We start from the raw sequence: 18,828 nt of genomic DNA on the forward strand, positions 1-18,828 counted from the left end.
CATCATTGAGGGCATTTTATCACATTTTCTCCACTGGAAGGGCACCTTATTGGGCAGTTTATCCTGTTTTCTCCACTGGAAGGGCACCCTAGAGGTCACTTTATAACATTTTCTCCACTAGAAGGGCACCCAAGAGGACACTTTTGCTGCGGTTTGTTCCAACATAACAGAAATATGAAGTTTACATTTTGAGAAATTAAACTAATAAAAATATCTGACAATAAAATGCATGATCTTTCTGTAAAATTGAGATTCATCGGGACAGATTTATTCAGGCTATCATAACATTAATAAATAGAAATACATAGGTTTCATAACACTGAGTTGAAGTTGACATGATGCTGGTCGCACAGCTTTATTAAAACGCGGAGCAGAGATCTGTTTAGAGGGAAGGTAGAACTAGAAAGTCTTTTCTCAAAATGAAAACAATACTGTATGTCTCTGCAAGTTGCAGATACAGTCGTAGCTGGTGAAATATGTTGAAATTATATACACATTATCACAAAAAAATCTGCACAACATTAAATTAAAAGGATGAAACAAAGAAAAATATACTCTGTACACAAGCAACAACTATCTACATTAACTACACTTCTGAAAAAAAAAAAGTCTATTCACAAATGTCAATTAATTAATATTTCTGAATTAAAAGTGTCCACTTTAGTGTAGACAATGTGGATCCAAAGAAGGATACTGTCACGTTTCAGCATCTACCTTATGATGTAAACTATGCTGTAAAACTAAAATGTGCATATCGGCTAGATACTCAGATGTAATCCAGGCAAGGATTAGGATACCTCTACATTACTGATGAGTTTCTATAAACATGCTTCTGTGCGAGAAGTACAGTATAATACAATTCTCTTACATGTACGTCTGAGTAATAGGAATAAATACAGGAGAGATCATGTAAGATGTTTGCAACAGCTCACACAGAATTTCATATGGTACTCAGTATTTTACTACTATTGGATGTTAAAGGGTAACTTTGGTATTTCTCAAACTGATCCAGTATTGAGGGAGAACGCTGTAAATGACGGCTGCTCAAGGGCTGCAATGTAATCCTATTGGGGCAAGCTGGCAGCGTCATTGACGTCCACTAAACTTGCTTGTTTTTACCATGACAGGTTCTGATTGTTATTATAAGTGTCTGACATCATGGAAAGAGTCTCGCTCAAGGAGAATTCTGAAATCTGAGGAGGTGACGTGTTGTCGGTGGAATAATGGAATACATCCATGGTGGAAAACGGGCAGAGTTTGTTGTGTTGGAGTACAGAAAGCGTAGCAAACTGTTCACACTACACTACTCGCTGTCTTGTAATCAGGAGTCTTGAAGTCATTGATGGTTTTCACACTACATGACTGACCGGCAACAGGAGGTCACAGAAAACACGCGAGAAACACACGGTAAATGACGCTATACCATACGTGAGACACATTGCTGATGTTGTCTTTGGCACGTGTTCACAAAATAGCCAGCAGTCTCCACACTTGAGCGCCGATGTACGAGCGGCGAGCCAACGCTGATTTGCCTCTGATCTGGGGCTTTTTGTTAGGGAGCTCCAATAAATGACGGGGGAGCAGAAAATCAGGGCTAAAGTCTTGTAATGTGAACTACGCGTTAGTGTTATCTCAAAGATTTTCAATGTCACGGCTGAATATTTAGATGATTTCCACAAAGTGAAACTTCTTCTTGGGCGGGACTTTTTAGCGAACGTTTTATTTCTCTGTAGGGTCCTTTCCATAATGTTGTCAGACACTTATAATAACAATCTGAGCCTGTCAGCGGCAAAAACAAACACTTTTAGTGGACGTAACGTTACAGCGTTATCCTTCAAAACTGGACCAATTTCAAAAAGTCACTTAGATGCAAAAACATGGGAAAATAGGGTCCAGGTTGAAAAATACTGAAGTTACCCTTTAAGTTTGGCCTTTGAACTATTTAACTTTTTTTTTACTTGCAGCGCTGTAATATAACACTTTTTATTGCCATCTGTGCTTTGTATGAACAGTGCTATTGTAGACATTATGTGAGGCAGTCAACACATGAGAAAAAAAACATTATTTTTTTTCTCACAAATTGACTTTTTATTACCCGATGTGTGCCCACGAAGCCATTTCACTGAACAGAGACAATTTTGTTAGTTTAAAGTAAATACAGAAATGTGAGTAGAATCTAATAAAATGCTAATATTATACTTTGAGAGGGGCGCTCGCTCTCAAGCATGCATCTCCCTTTTGTCCCTTTTCAATTTCCTCTATTTACTATCTCCTCTTTTTGCCAATACAGAACAAATCCATTGTGAGCTAATATCCGGCCGGTCCAATTCCCCCTCTAATATCTAAAGTATGATAAGACCATAGCTGCGTTTTCAAGGTGTATTATCGTAACAGTTTATTAGTGGCACTCACAACGGGGCCACTTCAGTCTGTGTTGCGACTGCGACGGCAAACGGGCGCCTGTGCGGGTGTATTAGTGTATGTCACAGCCATCTGGTCACAGTACCTCATGCAAGAAAAAGAGCCGAACAACGACTCCCGACACCCACCTCACGGTGCAGCTCTTCAGTTTGAGATGTTGGAAAATGAGTAACAGAGGAAGGTGTTGGTGTCAGTTTCTGTACCTTCCTTGTGTCAGACCTCTGGGAGGTGATTGCGGCGGTTGCGGCCCTTCCTCCGGTCCAGCAGGGGCTTCAGCTTTGCCATGTCTCCCCTGAGAGGCCCGGGCGGCGGAGGCGGTTGCTGCTGTTGCCTCTGCTGCAGGTTCTGGAGCTGCTTCCTCTCTTTGCAGTACTGCTGCACCGCCAGGCTCTCTGATGGACTGAAGGCCGACAGCAGGGCCTTGGGGTGCAGCGAGCTGGCCCAGGCCCACGGCGACTGCTGCTTGTCCGTCAGCACGCTCACCATGGCCTCGCTCAGCACTCGCAGGCGGATCTTGGCGACGGTGCGTTTGAAGCTGTTCTCGGTGGTCAGGCAGTAGTAAAGGCCCTGGTCGGACAGCTGGACGGAGCGGATGAGGAGGCCGTGCTCCGTGGAGAGGATGCGGTCGCCCAGCTTCACCTGTCGTTGGTACAATGAGGTTATAACCCCATCCACACGGTTGGAAATCTATCCATGCAGTAACTATTACAGTACAGTCAGGTGACAAATCAAGGAAAAACGTGAATAAATACTAAAATCACATTAAAGGGATCGCTTTATTGTTATTCATTATGGTACGACCTTTGCAGTCACCAGATTTCAACCCATTTGAACACCTTTGAGAGATTTGAAGCGATGTGTTAAGGGCTTTTCACATCGGAAGCGATTGACGCACAATAATAATCTGACAGGCGGAGCGGCAGCAATCCCGTGAAACTCATCTCACGCACACGCTGTAGCCCAACAGTTTGGTTTGGGCTTTGGACCGAGCCAACGAGTGGCGGGGTGTGATTGTTCCCGGGGTTCAGACAGTGCTCTCCATCACCATCCTCAAAACAACAAATGAGGGATTATTTTTTGGAAGAATGGTGTTCATCCCCTCCAGTGTAGTTACACTTGATGTTGACTAAAAACTAGAATTACCACCTTGCGGTTGTATGCCTCTACCAGCCAGTCAAGTTGCAGTTTACATCCATGTCTGTCCAAAATGTCATCACTTTTTTATCCTGTTAGACATTTGTGTGAAATTGTCATAATTTGCATATGAATTCTTGAGTTATGGCCAAAAACGTGTTTGCTCAAAGGCGTTTCTGAGATATCGCTTTTGAGAGAATGGGATGGATGTCCGGTCACAGTGACCTTTGACCTTTGACCTTGATCAGTTGAGTCTAAGGGGACGTTTTTGTGCCAAATTTGAAGAAATTACTTCAAGGCGTTCCTGAGATATCACGTTCACGAGAAAGGACCGGACGGACGTACAGACGGACGGAGAACCCGGAAACAAAATGCCCCTGGCCGAGGCTGACACAAGCGTACAGTCATAAAGAGCAAGATGGACTCTCTTATTTCAGATTCTCTTATAGGTTAGAAAAGGAAACATTTTCTGGAGAAATTGCACGTGTGGTTGCCACGGAAAATTTGCTGTTGAAACGTTTGGAATAGTTGAAATACTGAAAGAAGTTGAAATGCAGTCAAAACAAAAGAAGAAAAACCGTCAAAGTGGAGATGCGGAAAGAAGTTCCTTCGTCGTTGTCAATTTAAAACAACGAGACTAAACTGATGCTGACACTCTAAATGCAACAGTTTATTCCTTTTCCACTGACTTCTTTAAAACCAGCTGGACCTTAGTTTAGTAAAAGACTCCAATGATTACACACCATAAAACTAAAGTGATTTATTTTGAGGCCAACTTCTATTCTCACGGGGAAACGGCTATAAAACGGCCATTACTCCGAGTCCGCTCCACTGAGGTGAGGACTTAATCCATAAAAGATTTTTCATGCAGACGCACTCTTGCCCAGCTTTATTTAATCTTTAACAGCCTTTCAGGGGGTTAAAAGAGTGTCAAATATTTGTTTCCCCGCTGAGAATCCAGTCATTAGTCAAGGTCCATATCATGTCTGATCTGTATCTCCGCTCATTATGATGCTCCACGTTCACCGTGTCACTCCTCGGGGCCATACGAGTCCTGATCAAGCACGTGAGCTCCTTTGATTGTGATGACACGTTTTATGTTTTATGTAATATTTAACTACGTGACCAAAACACCAGAAGGACGTTTAATCAGCTGCATATCTAGAGTGGATTTCCATTGTGTCCAATGTGCCACGTCAGCCTCTCTAAATGTCAAACTGACCTCTTTCCTCCTGTCGTTGTCCCTGTGAATGAGCCAGCGAATGGAGGCCTGAGGAGACTTGGGAACACACTCCAGGAAGGTGGTGTTGTTTTTCACGCCGTACTGCGTCATCTCCACTGCGTTTCTGTAAGCTAACACACACACACACACACACACACACACGAGGGAGTGATGTCAGACGTCACTTGATGACAGACACAAACCCCGCAGATGGACTCAAATCTGTGAGAGGGAAATGTTGACAAAAAGCTTAGTCCGACACCTGCAGCACAACCAAACCCCACCCAGACTTCTTCAGTTTTCTGCTCACTGACAAAACAACCGGCGATGCGTCGCCGCAACTCCGTCTCGTTTCATTTAACCGTGTCGTTTTTGTCGCAGCTAAACGGTTCATCACGCAGCTGGATGTGTGACAGGGTTGTGACTAATTAGTGGTAATGGCCATATGGTTGGTTCCCCGAGCTCGTTTTAATTTAGACATGTAAACTGTTCATGGAAATGGGACACTCTGGGGAGCGAATCCTCAGCTCTCATTAAAGTGCACCCTGTCGGTACTACCGGGTGAACGTTAGTGAGGGATGTTGTGCAGCACCTGGACTCACAGAAACATACAGGAGTTGCAGCTACAGCTTCGGTGTAAACAGCTACAATCATTTTGTATTAATTGCACTGGCAGTTTTGCCAATCTGTTGCGAAAGTACAGTATCTCTGACATGACAAATGTCTCTTTATAAATACATACCATAGGTAAATACATTTTAAAGCGGCATGCTTTCTTTTTTTTGGACACATAAAACAAGCTGAAAACACAACACTGACATATACAGTACCTTATCAATTTGTCAGGACTAACATGTTAGCAACCAGTTGCCTATTTACACATCTTGCTGACACGTAGTAACATTAGTATTAACCCTTTAAACTCTGCAATAGAAATGGTCCGCCAGTGCCTACATTGGTATTTTTGCTTATTGTGATGTCATTTCTTGGATTATCTTTGAATCAAACCCTAAACTAAAAGGTTATAAAAGCCAATAAACCATATTAATTGACAAAAGTATTGATACTGTGTCAAAAAATACAAAAATTAGAGATGTTTTTTCATCAAATGTTACAAAATAAACACACAAAACATATTGATCCAAAAGATTTATAAATGTAGAAACATGAAAAAAATATTTCATAACACTCCACAAGTTATTTGAACTATGCACATTTTCATGAGCAGATTGAGTGCAAAGGAGATTTGATAGTTTTGTTATGTAACGTAACTTGATGACGTCATCATGAGCGTACAACGTGATGACGTGAAAGACAGAAGCCGTAGCTTTCCACTGCAAAAAGACAGAATGCTCTAGCTGTTATGGTTTTTATTTTAGATTTAAAGAGACTCATGCAAACAACGGACTGTTTTTTAAAGGTTAATTTGGAGTTGATTTCCTGTCTACCTGATGAATGTCAGTTGAGCATTAACTCTGTTTTGGTTTCTGCTAATTCCTGAGAAAAAAGTCTGCCTTTATAGCCTCTTTTCTTCACCAGCTACTTGCTCAGTTTGTCTGTTTTTTGGTGCCGAGCCGGTAGCTTAGAGTGGGTTTATCAGAGCTGAAAACGAAACTGCCTGAAATAGAGGCTAAGCTAAGAGGGAAAATGTAAAGTTGGGTGAAAATTCTCTGTGGGTTTGTCCCTTCGAGCGACACCTTTCACATTACACACAGTCACTTGATCCTTTAATATAAAAATACTGATTAATGCAGCTTTAAATTACCTTTTAGATTGAATCCTCTGCACTGAGTGAGTGGATTTCCATGCATAATGTCCTGCCGCCTGCTTCTCCTTAAAAAAAAAAGGGAAAAAAAGCAATGAGTACAAATAGCTAAATACAGAACAAATACAACATGTTCATCTCGTACAGAAACTGTGGAAGGAGACGTCAGTGCCAAGACAATATGAGGAAAATCTGACTGTTGTTCCGCTCAGCGGTGCACACTCATATAGAACAGCTTGAGGAAAAGAACAAGTAAACAGCTGACACATTTCAGACACATTTTTCCGCAGGAAAGCTGGAGGCTTTTGTTCTGCGACCAAACTAAACTTGACCTGCATCTGACTGGGAACGTCAAGAGACACTAAAATGACCAGAGAGGTATCGAGGTGTCGCTCAGAGTCTGCTCGTCTGTGTTATGTCTAGACGGGCGAAGGGAAAACAACAAAAGCAGAATTAGTGACATACTTATGTTGAAGTGAGCACTGACGGACTCCAGCCGTGTGATCTTTCTGCCCTCACATATTGTAAGCAGCACTCTTGTTCGACATGTTGTTGTACATCATCTGTTGCCCTCATTCAACATGTTCAGGTTCATTCTTATGGCAAATTAGGCAAAAGTGAACGCAAGTGAGCAGAAATACTGAACACTGAAAGATTCGTTTTGGGGGTGTAAAAATTGTTTTTTCAATGCTCCCATGAGAACAGTCCTTGGTGGACACATAATACTTCTTTGCATGAAATTTAAAGGTACTGAATACTGGCACCAAACCCTAAAGCTGTAAACCTTTGCGTACCTTTTGCCGGTGGGATAGAAGCGTGAGCAGCTGAGCCCGTCCCAGGCGCAGTAGGGGTCTCTGGCGAGGCAGCAGTCAGCGCAGGCCGAGCCGTAAGCGTGACAACGGTGCAGGGAGACCTGCGAGACCCCGAACTCAGAGCTGACGTACAGCTGTTGCTGCAAAAGTAAACAGTTCAAATGTCAGCCGCGCTGTTTGTCTTAATAAGTGGCCGGCTGACAGGAAAATGGGACAGAGCGCCGAAACAATTATGGCTTATTATTTCCGTGCCTCTGGGAGGCTTATTATGCACGGGAGAGATTGTGTTTCGTGCATTACATAGTAGCCACGGACAGCAAATGACATATTAAAACAATAAAACTGCACTTAATATGTTGGAAGGACACTTACTTTTTTCGAGGATATTTTTAAGTTTGTAACAGGAGCTTCGTTCTGAAAAAAGAGCACATACAAGAGCCAAGTTCAGAGCTTTTAGACATAATTAACTTATTTCAATCAAGCTTTTAAAGTAATAGTTGGGAACACGTCGGGGAAAACAGCTTATAAGACTTTACTTAAACAGTGTGTAACATTTTGGGGGATCTATTGGCAAAAAATGGAATATAATATCAATAACTATGTTTTCATTAGTGTATAATCACCTGAAACTAAGAATCGTTGTGTTTTCGTTCGCTTAGAATGAGCCCTTCATATCTACAGAGGGAGCGGATCCTCTTCACGGAGTCCGCCATGTTACTGTAGCCCAAAATGGACAAACCAAACACCGTAGCTCTCCGATACGCTGGTGAAACTGCAGCCTATTCTCATTCCAAGGGCGTCAAATACCAATATTTTGTCACGGCCGTCGGCATGTGATACCGCCGCACAAAGCCCCTTTAGCGCCTGTATGAGACGCACCGGGCTTTCCATTAACTATAATGTAATCCCAACGTTCATTTACAAACGTAGCAGTTTTAAGCCCAACCATGTAGTTCTTTCCTAAACATAACTATAGTGGTTTTGTTGCCTGATCCTAAAGTGACGCCGAGTGTAACTATATTAGCTTTGATGTGAAAAATAAAGTGACGCCAAGGGGGCGTGACGAAGCAGCCGTATGTGACGAGTTGGGGTTAGAACGGGTTGGAAACTGAATGCAAAACCGTGGTACCGCCAGCCGCCATCTGACTTCCGTTGCTCCTAATGTTGTGTTATTATGGTAAGGATGGCCTCGGAGCGAGGAGAATGGCGTTACCAGTAGGGGTGGGGGAAAAAAGTGACACAGCATGGTATTGCGATATTTTGCACGGCAATACGGACGCCAAGTATCAAACTTATATTATGTAAACTATTAACCTGTTAACAATCCGATGGCCCGCTGGCGAAAAAAGCTAGAAAAGGAATCCATTGGTAGTTAGGCTAAAAATTGGTGAGGAAAAAATAGACATGGTAGCCATATAGGATCAGCTTCTCGCCAGATGTAACTTTCTATAAGGAACATATTCCATTTTTTGAGAATAAACCTCAGACTGAAAGGACCCTATAGTCCAGGTGGAGCGTAAGATCAAAGTAGCCTTTGCGTCTGATCACTGGTTGATCACAGTTATTTGATAAAGCAGCATGTGCGGAGGTTCACTCGAGGGCAACGAGCAGACTCTCTCCGTCTGTTAGCATGTTTCCCATCACTCTGCGCTGCACTACGCTGCAGAACATCCATCTCCTGAATGCCACCCTGCCTCTGTCTGTCTGTCTGCCTCTGGCCTTTGTGTCGTGGCCAAGCGCCCTCCTCCTCCCCCCATCTCTGCCTTTGATTTTGGGAAAGAAAAAAGGATGAAAGTACGAGGGAGAAAAACAGACAGCTGACCTTAAACACTTCCAGCTCCTCCAGGATCAGATCTTCATGCAGGGATTGATTGCTTGGCAGCACAATCACCTTCTGTACTGTACCTTTGTCTGCGGGGCAGAGAGCAAACATTAAACAACTGTGTGAAACAGATACGGCAAACTCACACTCTCAGTGAAACTAGAATACTTAAAAGTCTGTTTTCCTTTGCCCATGTTTGCTTTTGAATTAGGCATGATAGCCAGGGCCAGTTTTCATAGCAAAATCAACTGTGGCAGGGCTGGGAATGGAAGCTCTTAAGCCCGCGCAACGGAGGACGAGGGCCACGGAAAGGGCGAAATGCATCATCAATACGGCTGTTTTTGTCCTGGGAGTCGGAGCAGCGGAGCAGGGAGAAGGAGTAAGAGCTCCCTGAAAACGCCCGATAAGAGCGGCGCCCTCATCCTTGAGACAAAGCAGCATTTCGGGGGGCTCAGATATGGTGAGACAGCGCTGGCTTCTCTTCAACAATCCAAGGCAGGAGAACCAGAACGGAGAGGCTGCCTGATAAACACAAGCAGCTGTGAGAGAGAAAGAGAGAGAGAGTCCCAGAGCTGCTTGCTGAATGCAAACATGTGCACAAGTGGACACGCACGCATAATTATGTGCACACACACACACTGTTTAACCAGCATGTTGTGAGCGCAGAAACAAGAGATGTAATATATATTGTGCTCTCTGGAACATTTAATCTCATAATCAGTCGGAAACTTTCTGCCTGCGAGGTGAGATAACAGATTTTGTGAGATAACACAGACTCGTTTTTGTATTTTTTAGTGGGGTACAGTGGGTCTTTAAGGGGAGATAGCAGGTCAACAGTAGATGTCACATAGAAGTGGTGTACATCATCTGAAAGCTGGTAACCTGACGATTAATTTGAGATGCAGCTCAGCTCTGTGTGTCAAGTTGTTCTAGTCCTAACTACTACAACTTAAGTTGTTGTTATTAACACAGTTGTTGTCGAGTATTGATAAAAATGATCAATAATCCCTTCAGAATATCACATTAAGACACCAAGACCTTGAAAAACATCATAGAAAAAGCCATGCTGTGATTTGGTATCAAAAACCTTTGACATTTTGACATTTCTGCAATAATTGCATTTTTCGGCGATTGGATGGCGAGCACTTCTGTTGTGTAAACTGCTCAGAAACCCCCTTATTGTCAGTCTAGCTATGAAAGCCATCCATCCTCTGAATGCTCTAGTTCTCTAGTTTGTGGCTGTAAAGTTTCATGAGGCTGTGATTATCCTAGAGGTCACCTCAGGTCATTCTATACAGTGAGGTCAAGTTTCAAAAAATTGTCTCATTACAATGAAATGGCTACTATGGGGACTAACATCATCACACATGAACACAGCTGGGCTCATTGGATCCACAAGAGTCTCAGCTTTACAGTCATACACAATTTATGTAATTCAAAGACTGTTTATGGACCATAGTATGCAGAAATATTCAAATACACTATTTTTAGAATAGGCGAAAATAACACATTTATACTGCATGCAAAAAACTGCATGTTTGTGCCCCAAACTGCATGGGATTATCATAAAGTGGGCATGCCTGTAAAGGGGAGACTCATGGGTACCCATAGAACCCATTTTCATGTGCATAACTTGAGGTCAAAGGTCAAGGGATCCCTGGGAAAATGTCCACGCCAGTTTTTCCTCAACAAAATTTAGCCCATCTTTATTTAGCATTATTTAGCCAAAACTCAAAACTGAACTTGCTACAGCCTCTGAAAGAGAGTAAAGTCGGTCAGGGGGTTAATAAAATTAAACCATACGAGGTCAAAGTCCTCTCCTCAAGGACATTGTCTTATCGCCCTGTCTATGACCTTTTGGAGACATAATTAATGCTACAGTACATGCTGTGTCATGCTGTCTCGTCTGTGTTTTGAAATCCGCCAACACGCCAAAGTGTCCCCTCTTATCAGCTTATCTGATTATCAGCTGTGGAAACGGGACTCCACTCAACAATCATTTACTTATAAAACGCCACACTGTCGACTTATATGAGAGAGAAGGATTGTGTTACTGCTACTTTCCGTCATTTCACTGTAAACAGGGTTTTGCTTCTAACTGCCTGGTTAAAGGATTGAGGTGACATAAACATGCAAAATCATTAGAGCTACACTAATAAATCATCTTAGCCAATATGAGCTCCTGTGTTTGTTTGACCCGTCCATCCACCCCGACCTCCAGACATTTTGTTGTGGCCATAAGAAATGATCTATTCGTAAAGCTCGCAGGCTTAAAAAGACCCTCAAGGTTTGCTGCAATCTGCAGGACCCGTCTACATTCATACCTGTTCCCAGGAAGAGCACTTGGTAGTTGCCGTCGGCAGCCATCACCTGGTCCACCGCCACTGATGTGTACTTGTAGTCGGCGTTGGTCCGGACCACCAGAGGTCTCCTCCCCACTGGGTGGATGGGGTTGAACATGACCGGGTGGTTCCGTACGAAGGTCACCACGTCGTCCGGGAACTCCTTCGTTGTGTGGATGTCAGGTGTGAAGGCTCCGCCGGGACACTGGAGAAACAAAAGGAAGTGTGTCATTGTCGTCATTGACAAAATACATGTTATAGTTTATACATGTGCTTATTAAGATAATAGACGTTATGTTATATTTTATTTTAGAATTCAGCACTGAAATAACCAATGAATGAATGAATGAATGAATGAATGGCCCTAGAAATGAACTCACGGTTCCGGGCCGTGGGTACGGGATGCGCCCCTGGAACGCCACCCACTGAAAGTTGGGCCCGTCTCTGTGAGCGAAGGGCCCGTTGAAGACGGTGAGGATGTCGGCCATGTTGTACACGCACACCGCAGAGCCTTTAAACACGGAGCTGAGGAAATGAGATGCATACTTTCAATGAAACACAACGCACTCACAACATCGAGACCCACCCAGCTACAATATCTGATCTCTGTTTCTACGGATGTGCAGTCTGGGGTGGAACTAAGGCTGCTCTCCGGTGGAGACAGCTCACCTATTTCTCCCTCATTGATCTGATGGCAGAGTCATTTAAAACCACACACTGCTTCACACATAAAAGAGTCTTTGTTGAGATGGAAGCTGAAGCATATTGTGCAAAGTGGAGACGGAGGAAGAATCACAGTGCGGAGGAAGGAATAACACCGAGGTAAGAGACCTCAAGGACCTCACTGTTTGGTTTGGCTGTGTTCTTTAGGCCGGGATACTCTACTGTAACCTCTCTATGATCCTGAGCTAACGAGTGGATCGATCGGAGGGCCTGTGGCAGCGTCAGCCTGGGTTAACCAGACAAACTCAATTAGAGATCAGAGCATGCGGATCAAGTGACCGTTCCTTTAAACCTCTAAATTTGCCGTGCAACCCCGCTGACTGTGACTTTCTGTTGAATGAGAGACATCAGCTCATTCATTGTGGGTTTCTTCAGTTACCACAGAGGTTTAGTCAGTATGTGGTTAACGTATGTCAAAGATCATGATGTTTAAATGATGTTTTTCCATTTTAATAGTAGTAGAAATTATAAGATGTTCTCAAATGTAAAAAAAAAAAGGGCAAAATATTTACTTTTTATATATGATTCAATATATTACTCCTTTATTATTTTATATCATGTCGTCTCTGTCAAAAGAAAACCATTTTGTGTCTGATTTTTTTTCAGAAAAACTGGAGGATCAAGTGTTGCTTATTGAGTTGAGAAAATACTCCTACACCTAATTAGGGCTGCAGCTAACGATTATTTTCATTGTTGATTAATCTGTTGATTAGTTTTTCAATTAATCAATTAGTTGTTTGGTCTTTAAAATGTCAATCAGTGTCTCCCAAAGCCCAAGATGACGTCCTCAAATGTCTTATTTTTATCCACAACTCAAAGATATTAAATTTATTGTCATAGAGGAGTAAAGAAACAAGAAAATATTCACATTTAAGAAGCTGGAATCAGAGAATTTAGGCTTTTTTATCTTGAAAAATGACTCAAACCGATTATCAAAATAGTTGGCGATTCATTTAATAGTTGACAACTAATCGATTAATTGTTGTAGCTTTACATGTAATATAAGAGTTAGCAGGGACAAAGACTGTAATGCAGAGGGAGGCGGCCGTTTAAAACTGGGTACAAACACAGTAAAAACAAACAAACAAAGAACACAAAATGGGGCGTCTGGCGGTCGAGTGGTTTAAGACGCCGTGTAACTTCGATGTTTTGGATTTTTGTGGGGAGACTTTGCTGCATTTAACATATTTCCTTCGTCTCTGAAGACCAGTGGTGGAATCTAACAAAGTACAATCACGTGCTGTACTTAAGTACAATTTTGACATACTTGTACTTTCTTGAGTATTTCCATTTTATGCTACTTTCTACTTCTACTCCACTACATTTACTTGACACTAGTTACTTTTTAAATGATCTGATTATATGATACGATGCAGTACTATGCTACCTATCTACCCAGGTAGTATAGAAATTATCAAAAATTGGCTCCACATTGACGAACTACAACATTAAAAAGCTCTCACGTGTATTTGTTAGTGATAAAAACAGAACAATATAATATTCTATGATAATAAAACACTGTTAAACTTTTGTACTTTTACTTAAGTAACATTTTGAATTCAAGACTTTTACTTGAAATGTAGTATTTATAGGCTATGGCATTTCTACTTTTATTTAAAGTAAGTAAAAAATCTGAGTACTTCTTCCACCACTGCTAAAGACATACAAGTCATACTACCAGATTAAGGCAAGAATAAATAGATAATAAAAACAACCATAATGCACATTGGAGAGGTAAAAGATTTAGTATTTGTCACTTTCTCTTCTGCTTTCTCTGGAACCGGCTGACCAAAAGTGGGTTTTGGTAATTTTTTAACAAAGTATATATAAATATCATGAGTGAGTTGAGTTCTCAGATATAATTCAAAGAGAAATATGTGACCATATTCCTTCCTTTTTCTCTCTGAATCCTGACGAACAAGGCTCGGGTTTCTGGAAAATGCAGTAATGAAATTCTCTCTGCACTCACAAATCCTGCTGTGTACTAGTACTCCGTCCAACAATACGTGTCATGTAATACATATTCTGTATCAATGCGTACTATAAATATATCTCTCGCACTCGTTCAGCAAAATAATACCGTGCTGCCTACGATCATCAAAACGAAGGCCATATGGTGAAGCCACCAGGATGCTGCAAACTGATAGTTCATCATCTGAATAAGCTGTTCTGCAACATGACACATGACGTCTCTATGTAACGGGCCCTTTGACAAGCACATCCCCTCCCGCTGATATCCAGTCAGTGATTAACATAACCGCCGAGGCCTGCAGGAATGTTACGGTTGGCCTCATCGCCCGGCGGCCTTACCTCGTGGATGTGAAGACTCCAAACACCAACAGGCCCTTGGGCTGATCGGTTTCCAGCAAAAACACGTTTTCTGAAAGGGAAAAACACACATGTGTTATACCTTCGACAAATTCCCTACATCGCAGATCACCTCATCCTGCAGGTGAGGTCGCCAAAAAGGGATGAATGCATGAATTAATAACTGCACATGTTGACAGATTGATGCCTGATGAGCTAAATGGAAAAGCAGCTTTGAGGTGTTTGTAGTTTTCAGAGCGCCTCAGCTCAGGAAGGTCTGGAATAATATGCTCATAAATGAAGACAAGGTAACCAAAAACAACAGAACAATTGTTATGGAAGTTGATAACAGGCTCCAGCCCCTAATCCAGACAAAACAAAGGAAGTTTCATGGATTGTTTATGGAGAAAGCAATCACTGGAAAACCATGGAACGAAAATAGGCGAGCTTTCGGGAATTAAAATGGTCTCGTATTTTCTAAAAGTTTTGTTTTAAACTTGTTTCACGGACGATGAAAACAAAATGGGAGCCTGGAAGTCACGCAATAAATTAAAGAAATATATAACACGGCGTTCCTGTTACTTCATTTCACTCACCGAGTTCGTCAAAGTGAGTCTCGGTGCCGTCTTCCTCCAGGACTGAACACACCATCCGGGCCTTGAGGAAGGTGGTCCATTTGTTCACCAGGCTCCGCTGTCCTCCGATGTCACTCTGCACACAAAAGCTGCACATATAAAAATCGAAACCACAAAACATGCACTGTTGATTCATTTAGGCACGGGCAAAAGGCACTCACTGGACACACTCTGGCCACCATGGTGTGGATATTTTTAGTATTTCCACTGTTATCCGTCAGCCGCTCACGGAAGAAGAAATACAACTTGGCATCATTGGGGTCCGTTCCGTCTGGGATCAGCTGGGCGTCTATGAAGATCGGCTCTGGATGAAAAACAAGAATACACAGAGACTTTAACAATCAATAAATGAAAGAGAAATTTACGCATTAACGCATTAAAAGCCTAAGGAATCCATTGGTACCAACCATGTCATGCTAGTTTGTTGCGAAAGAGGTTAACTAACGCTCCAAGCTTGTGTTAAATTTTGGCGAGGAAAAACTGTCATGGCCATTTTCAAAGGGGTCCCTTGACCTCTGACCTCAAGATATGTGAATGAAAATGGGTTCTATGGGTACCCACGAGTCTCCCCTTTACAGACATGCCCACTTTATGATAATCACATGCAGTTTGGGGCAAGTCATAGTCAAGTCAGCACACTGACACACTGGCAGCTGTTGTTGCCTGTTGGGCTGCAGTTTACCATGTTATGATTTGAGCATATTTTTATGCTAAATGCAGTACCTGTGAGGGTTTCTGGACAATATTTGTCATTGTTTTGTGTTGTTAATTGATTTCCAATAATAAATATATACATACATTTGCATGAAGCAAGCATATTTGCCCACTCCCATGTTGATAAGAGTATTAAATACTTGATAAATCTCCTTTTAAGGTACATTTTGAACAGATAAAAAATTGGATTAATTTGCAATTAATCGCGATTAACAATTTTAATCGATCGACAGCCCTAATATATACACATTTAAAATCTTTAGAGAATATTTGTGCTCACCACTAAGCCACTTAGAGTTGTGCTGGTCTGTCCGCACTGCATTTCTCTTTGTCAGGCTCCTGAAGATGGCAGCATCCGTCCCCATGAAGTCAATGTACATGCCTGAGAACAGCTCCTGGTCTAAAGGAAACACACAGCAAATCAACAATATGCTCACATATTTTGTAGAGCCCAAAAAAACAAAACAATCTACAGTGCTTCTAGAAACCGAGAAAATACTGAAACAGCCTCGGACATTTAAGATACTATGGATAAAATACACTAATATTTGATTCTAAGACTGGGTTTACAGTCTGCATTTGTTTCTTCTGCTAATAACAGACTTTGTACTCTCCACAGCTCTTTATCATTCCTTTACTCTCACTTCATCATCCATCCGTTCCAGACCATGTGTTTTGGAGGATGTGGGGCAAGTTATAGGGGAGGATTAGGGGTATGTGGCGTGCATCCAAGCTGGCTTGCTAAGGAGCAAGTGATGACAGCACTGAGGCGGCCACAGAGGGTCCAAAACATGAGAAAGAGGAGATGAAACGCAGATTTGATCGAGTCCAAACCAGGCGGCAACCTCCGGGCCTGAAAAGAGGAAATGCCTTAAACCTGCATTCTTTCTAACAGCCAGCAGGGGGCGACTCCTCTGGTTGCAAAAAGAAGTCTGATTGTATAGAAGTCTATTAGAAAATGAGCCTACTTCTCTCTTGATTTATTACCTCAGTAAACATTGTAAACATGAGTTTATGGTCTCAATCGCTGGTATAGAGTCTTCTTCAATACAGCATGAAGTTCATTTAGTAAATTATGGTCCCATTTAGAGTCAAATAGACCATAAAGCAGGGGATGCTTTAGGGCGAGGCTACCTTGTGATTGACAGGTCGCTACCACAGTGTTGTCCGGTCAGGGAGTTGTCCGTGTTTTCGCCTCACAACTTTAACCCTTTCACAGTGAGTTTTCAGTTCATCAAAGTTAAATATAACATTTAATTATAACCTTTTTGGTCGTCTAAAAGAGATGAAAATGGCAACGGCCAAAAACCAAGAGGGCGACAGCCAAAAACCCAAATGGCGACGGCCAAGATGCCAACTCGAGGCTTCGAAACGGCAGTCGACAAACCAATGGGTGACGTCACGGTGACTACGTCCACTTCTTATATACAGTCTGTGGCCCAGACACTTCCTCTGATTCTCTGAGGCTCGGAGAGCCGCATCACGGTTTTGACAGCCTTGCCTTTGACCTCGACTCCCACTTGGCAGAGCGCCTTCCCTCCTGCCCCTTTAGGTTATACCACCCTCCCCTCTGACTCCCTCTTGGTGCATCTCTGAAGGCGCTCACTAGCTGGCAAAGCTGCTGCTGACACGGCCATGCTCGGGTGTCTGAAAGCAGAGCTGAGGGTGCAATGTGTCGCCTTTAGCCGTGTCAACAGCAACCCAACACTCCTCGACCAATCAGGGATCAAAAGCAAAGAGAGGGAGCGGCCTGACCTGGTTGTAGCTTCTGGTGGTCTGTGTTTGAATTCTCCTCACTTCTTGTGCAAAGACATAATGATACTGACTGACATTTGATTGGCTGGCTTTGCTAGAAGACGCACTACTGAATGGGGTACACAGATACTACAAATTAAAGTGCCAACATTGGAGGCCACAAACAAAGAGGGCTCTGTTACTGTAGAGAAAAACAAAAGGCAGTGAAGTCATGAATGTGGAGGTAGGAGGCACCTACTGAGCATGACGGAGACTGTATTCACTTGAGGGTTGAAGGAGCACCTCCCTTTTCCAGATTCGCTCCTGGAGTCGATGTGAAACACTTGTTCCTGCGACAGAGAAAAGAGGAAGTCAGAGACTGTGGAGACAGATTTATATGATAAAGCTACTCCGTCCAGTGGCCTCTACATCAATAAAACTGCATGTATGAGCGTGCCGAACGTCCCACAAGGTAGCCCTGCTCACGTTTCCCTCCCTTTTGGTTTTAAGCACAGAAACGGTTCTGGTCTACCTCTACTGGCCCATGTGGGACAGTAAAAAGAAAATTGCATTTCGGAGGAATTTCCCTGCTAACGTGTTGGATAGCCATCTCTCCATCTCAGGTGGAAAGGCTGCCAAGTTTAAAACCTCCCTCCTTGTGGCGGAATGGACGGTCCAAATGCCTTTTACAGTAACCTGGGAGAAATATAGAGCTTCCTGTCTCGTCCTATTTAGGTCTGGTCCACGGTGGTGGTTCTGCTTCCTTGAACGGGGAAGCAAGTGACGTCAGCCGAGGAGAATTTTTCCAGGAAAATGTCTCCGTTCGCCAAGAGGTGGACTGACTCCATCGGTCATTAACCTCTACACTCCAAAAAGTATCCCTTTTAAAAAGCAATTTGATGTTGCAATGAACCATTAAAGTCCTCCATGCACTCAAAAAATGCATTGTGTTTATTGCTGGTTCACTTGGATGTTTCTTTCAAGAAGTGACAACTGTTTGTACTGATGAATGTTTCTGGGGAATTTCTGATCCAAGTGTAACTACTTTGGAGTGGAGGTATTGCACAATTTAAAAGATTTAAGGACTAAATAAAAGACTAATTGACTCAGATGGACATTTATTGCAGTGTGTATAATTCACTATGCGTCTGCAGCCAAGTCGCCAGGAACAAAATGTTGGCATTGTATGTTTCGGCA

At 42.6% G+C, this 18,828-nt stretch overlaps 1 protein-coding gene across 1 annotated transcript in view; it reads right to left on the minus strand.

Annotated features, from left to right (window-relative positions):
• Nucleotides 1-246: 246 nt before the first annotated feature.
• sema3c (sema domain, immunoglobulin domain (Ig), short basic domain, secreted, (semaphorin) 3C) overlaps nucleotides 247-18,828 on the minus strand; it is a 47,048-nt gene continuing 28,466 nt past the window's right edge. The window contains exons 6-18 of the mRNA XM_074625323.1: nucleotides 17,891-17,981; nucleotides 16,178-16,297; nucleotides 15,345-15,487; nucleotides 15,145-15,259; nucleotides 14,552-14,621; nucleotides 11,899-12,043; nucleotides 11,501-11,723; nucleotides 9,177-9,265; nucleotides 7,727-7,768; nucleotides 7,337-7,494; nucleotides 6,543-6,610; nucleotides 4,778-4,908; nucleotides 247-3,060 (exon numbers count right to left, since the gene is read on the minus strand). Of these exons, the coding sequence (XP_074481424.1) occupies nucleotides 2,635-3,060; nucleotides 4,778-4,908; nucleotides 6,543-6,610; nucleotides 7,337-7,494; nucleotides 7,727-7,768; nucleotides 9,177-9,265; nucleotides 11,501-11,723; nucleotides 11,899-12,043; nucleotides 14,552-14,621; nucleotides 15,145-15,259; nucleotides 15,345-15,487; nucleotides 16,178-16,297; nucleotides 17,891-17,981 (1,821 nt within the window). The 3' untranslated portion in view covers nucleotides 247-2,634. The remainder of the gene's footprint in view (nucleotides 3,061-4,777; nucleotides 4,909-6,542; nucleotides 6,611-7,336; nucleotides 7,495-7,726; nucleotides 7,769-9,176; nucleotides 9,266-11,500; nucleotides 11,724-11,898; nucleotides 12,044-14,551; nucleotides 14,622-15,144; nucleotides 15,260-15,344; nucleotides 15,488-16,177; nucleotides 16,298-17,890; nucleotides 17,982-18,828) is intronic.

The sequence above is a fragment of the Sebastes fasciatus genome, chromosome 23, assembly GCF_043250625.1.
Source record: "Sebastes fasciatus isolate fSebFas1 chromosome 23, fSebFas1.pri, whole genome shotgun sequence".
NCBI lineage: Eukaryota > Metazoa > Chordata > Actinopteri > Perciformes > Sebastidae > Sebastes > Sebastes fasciatus.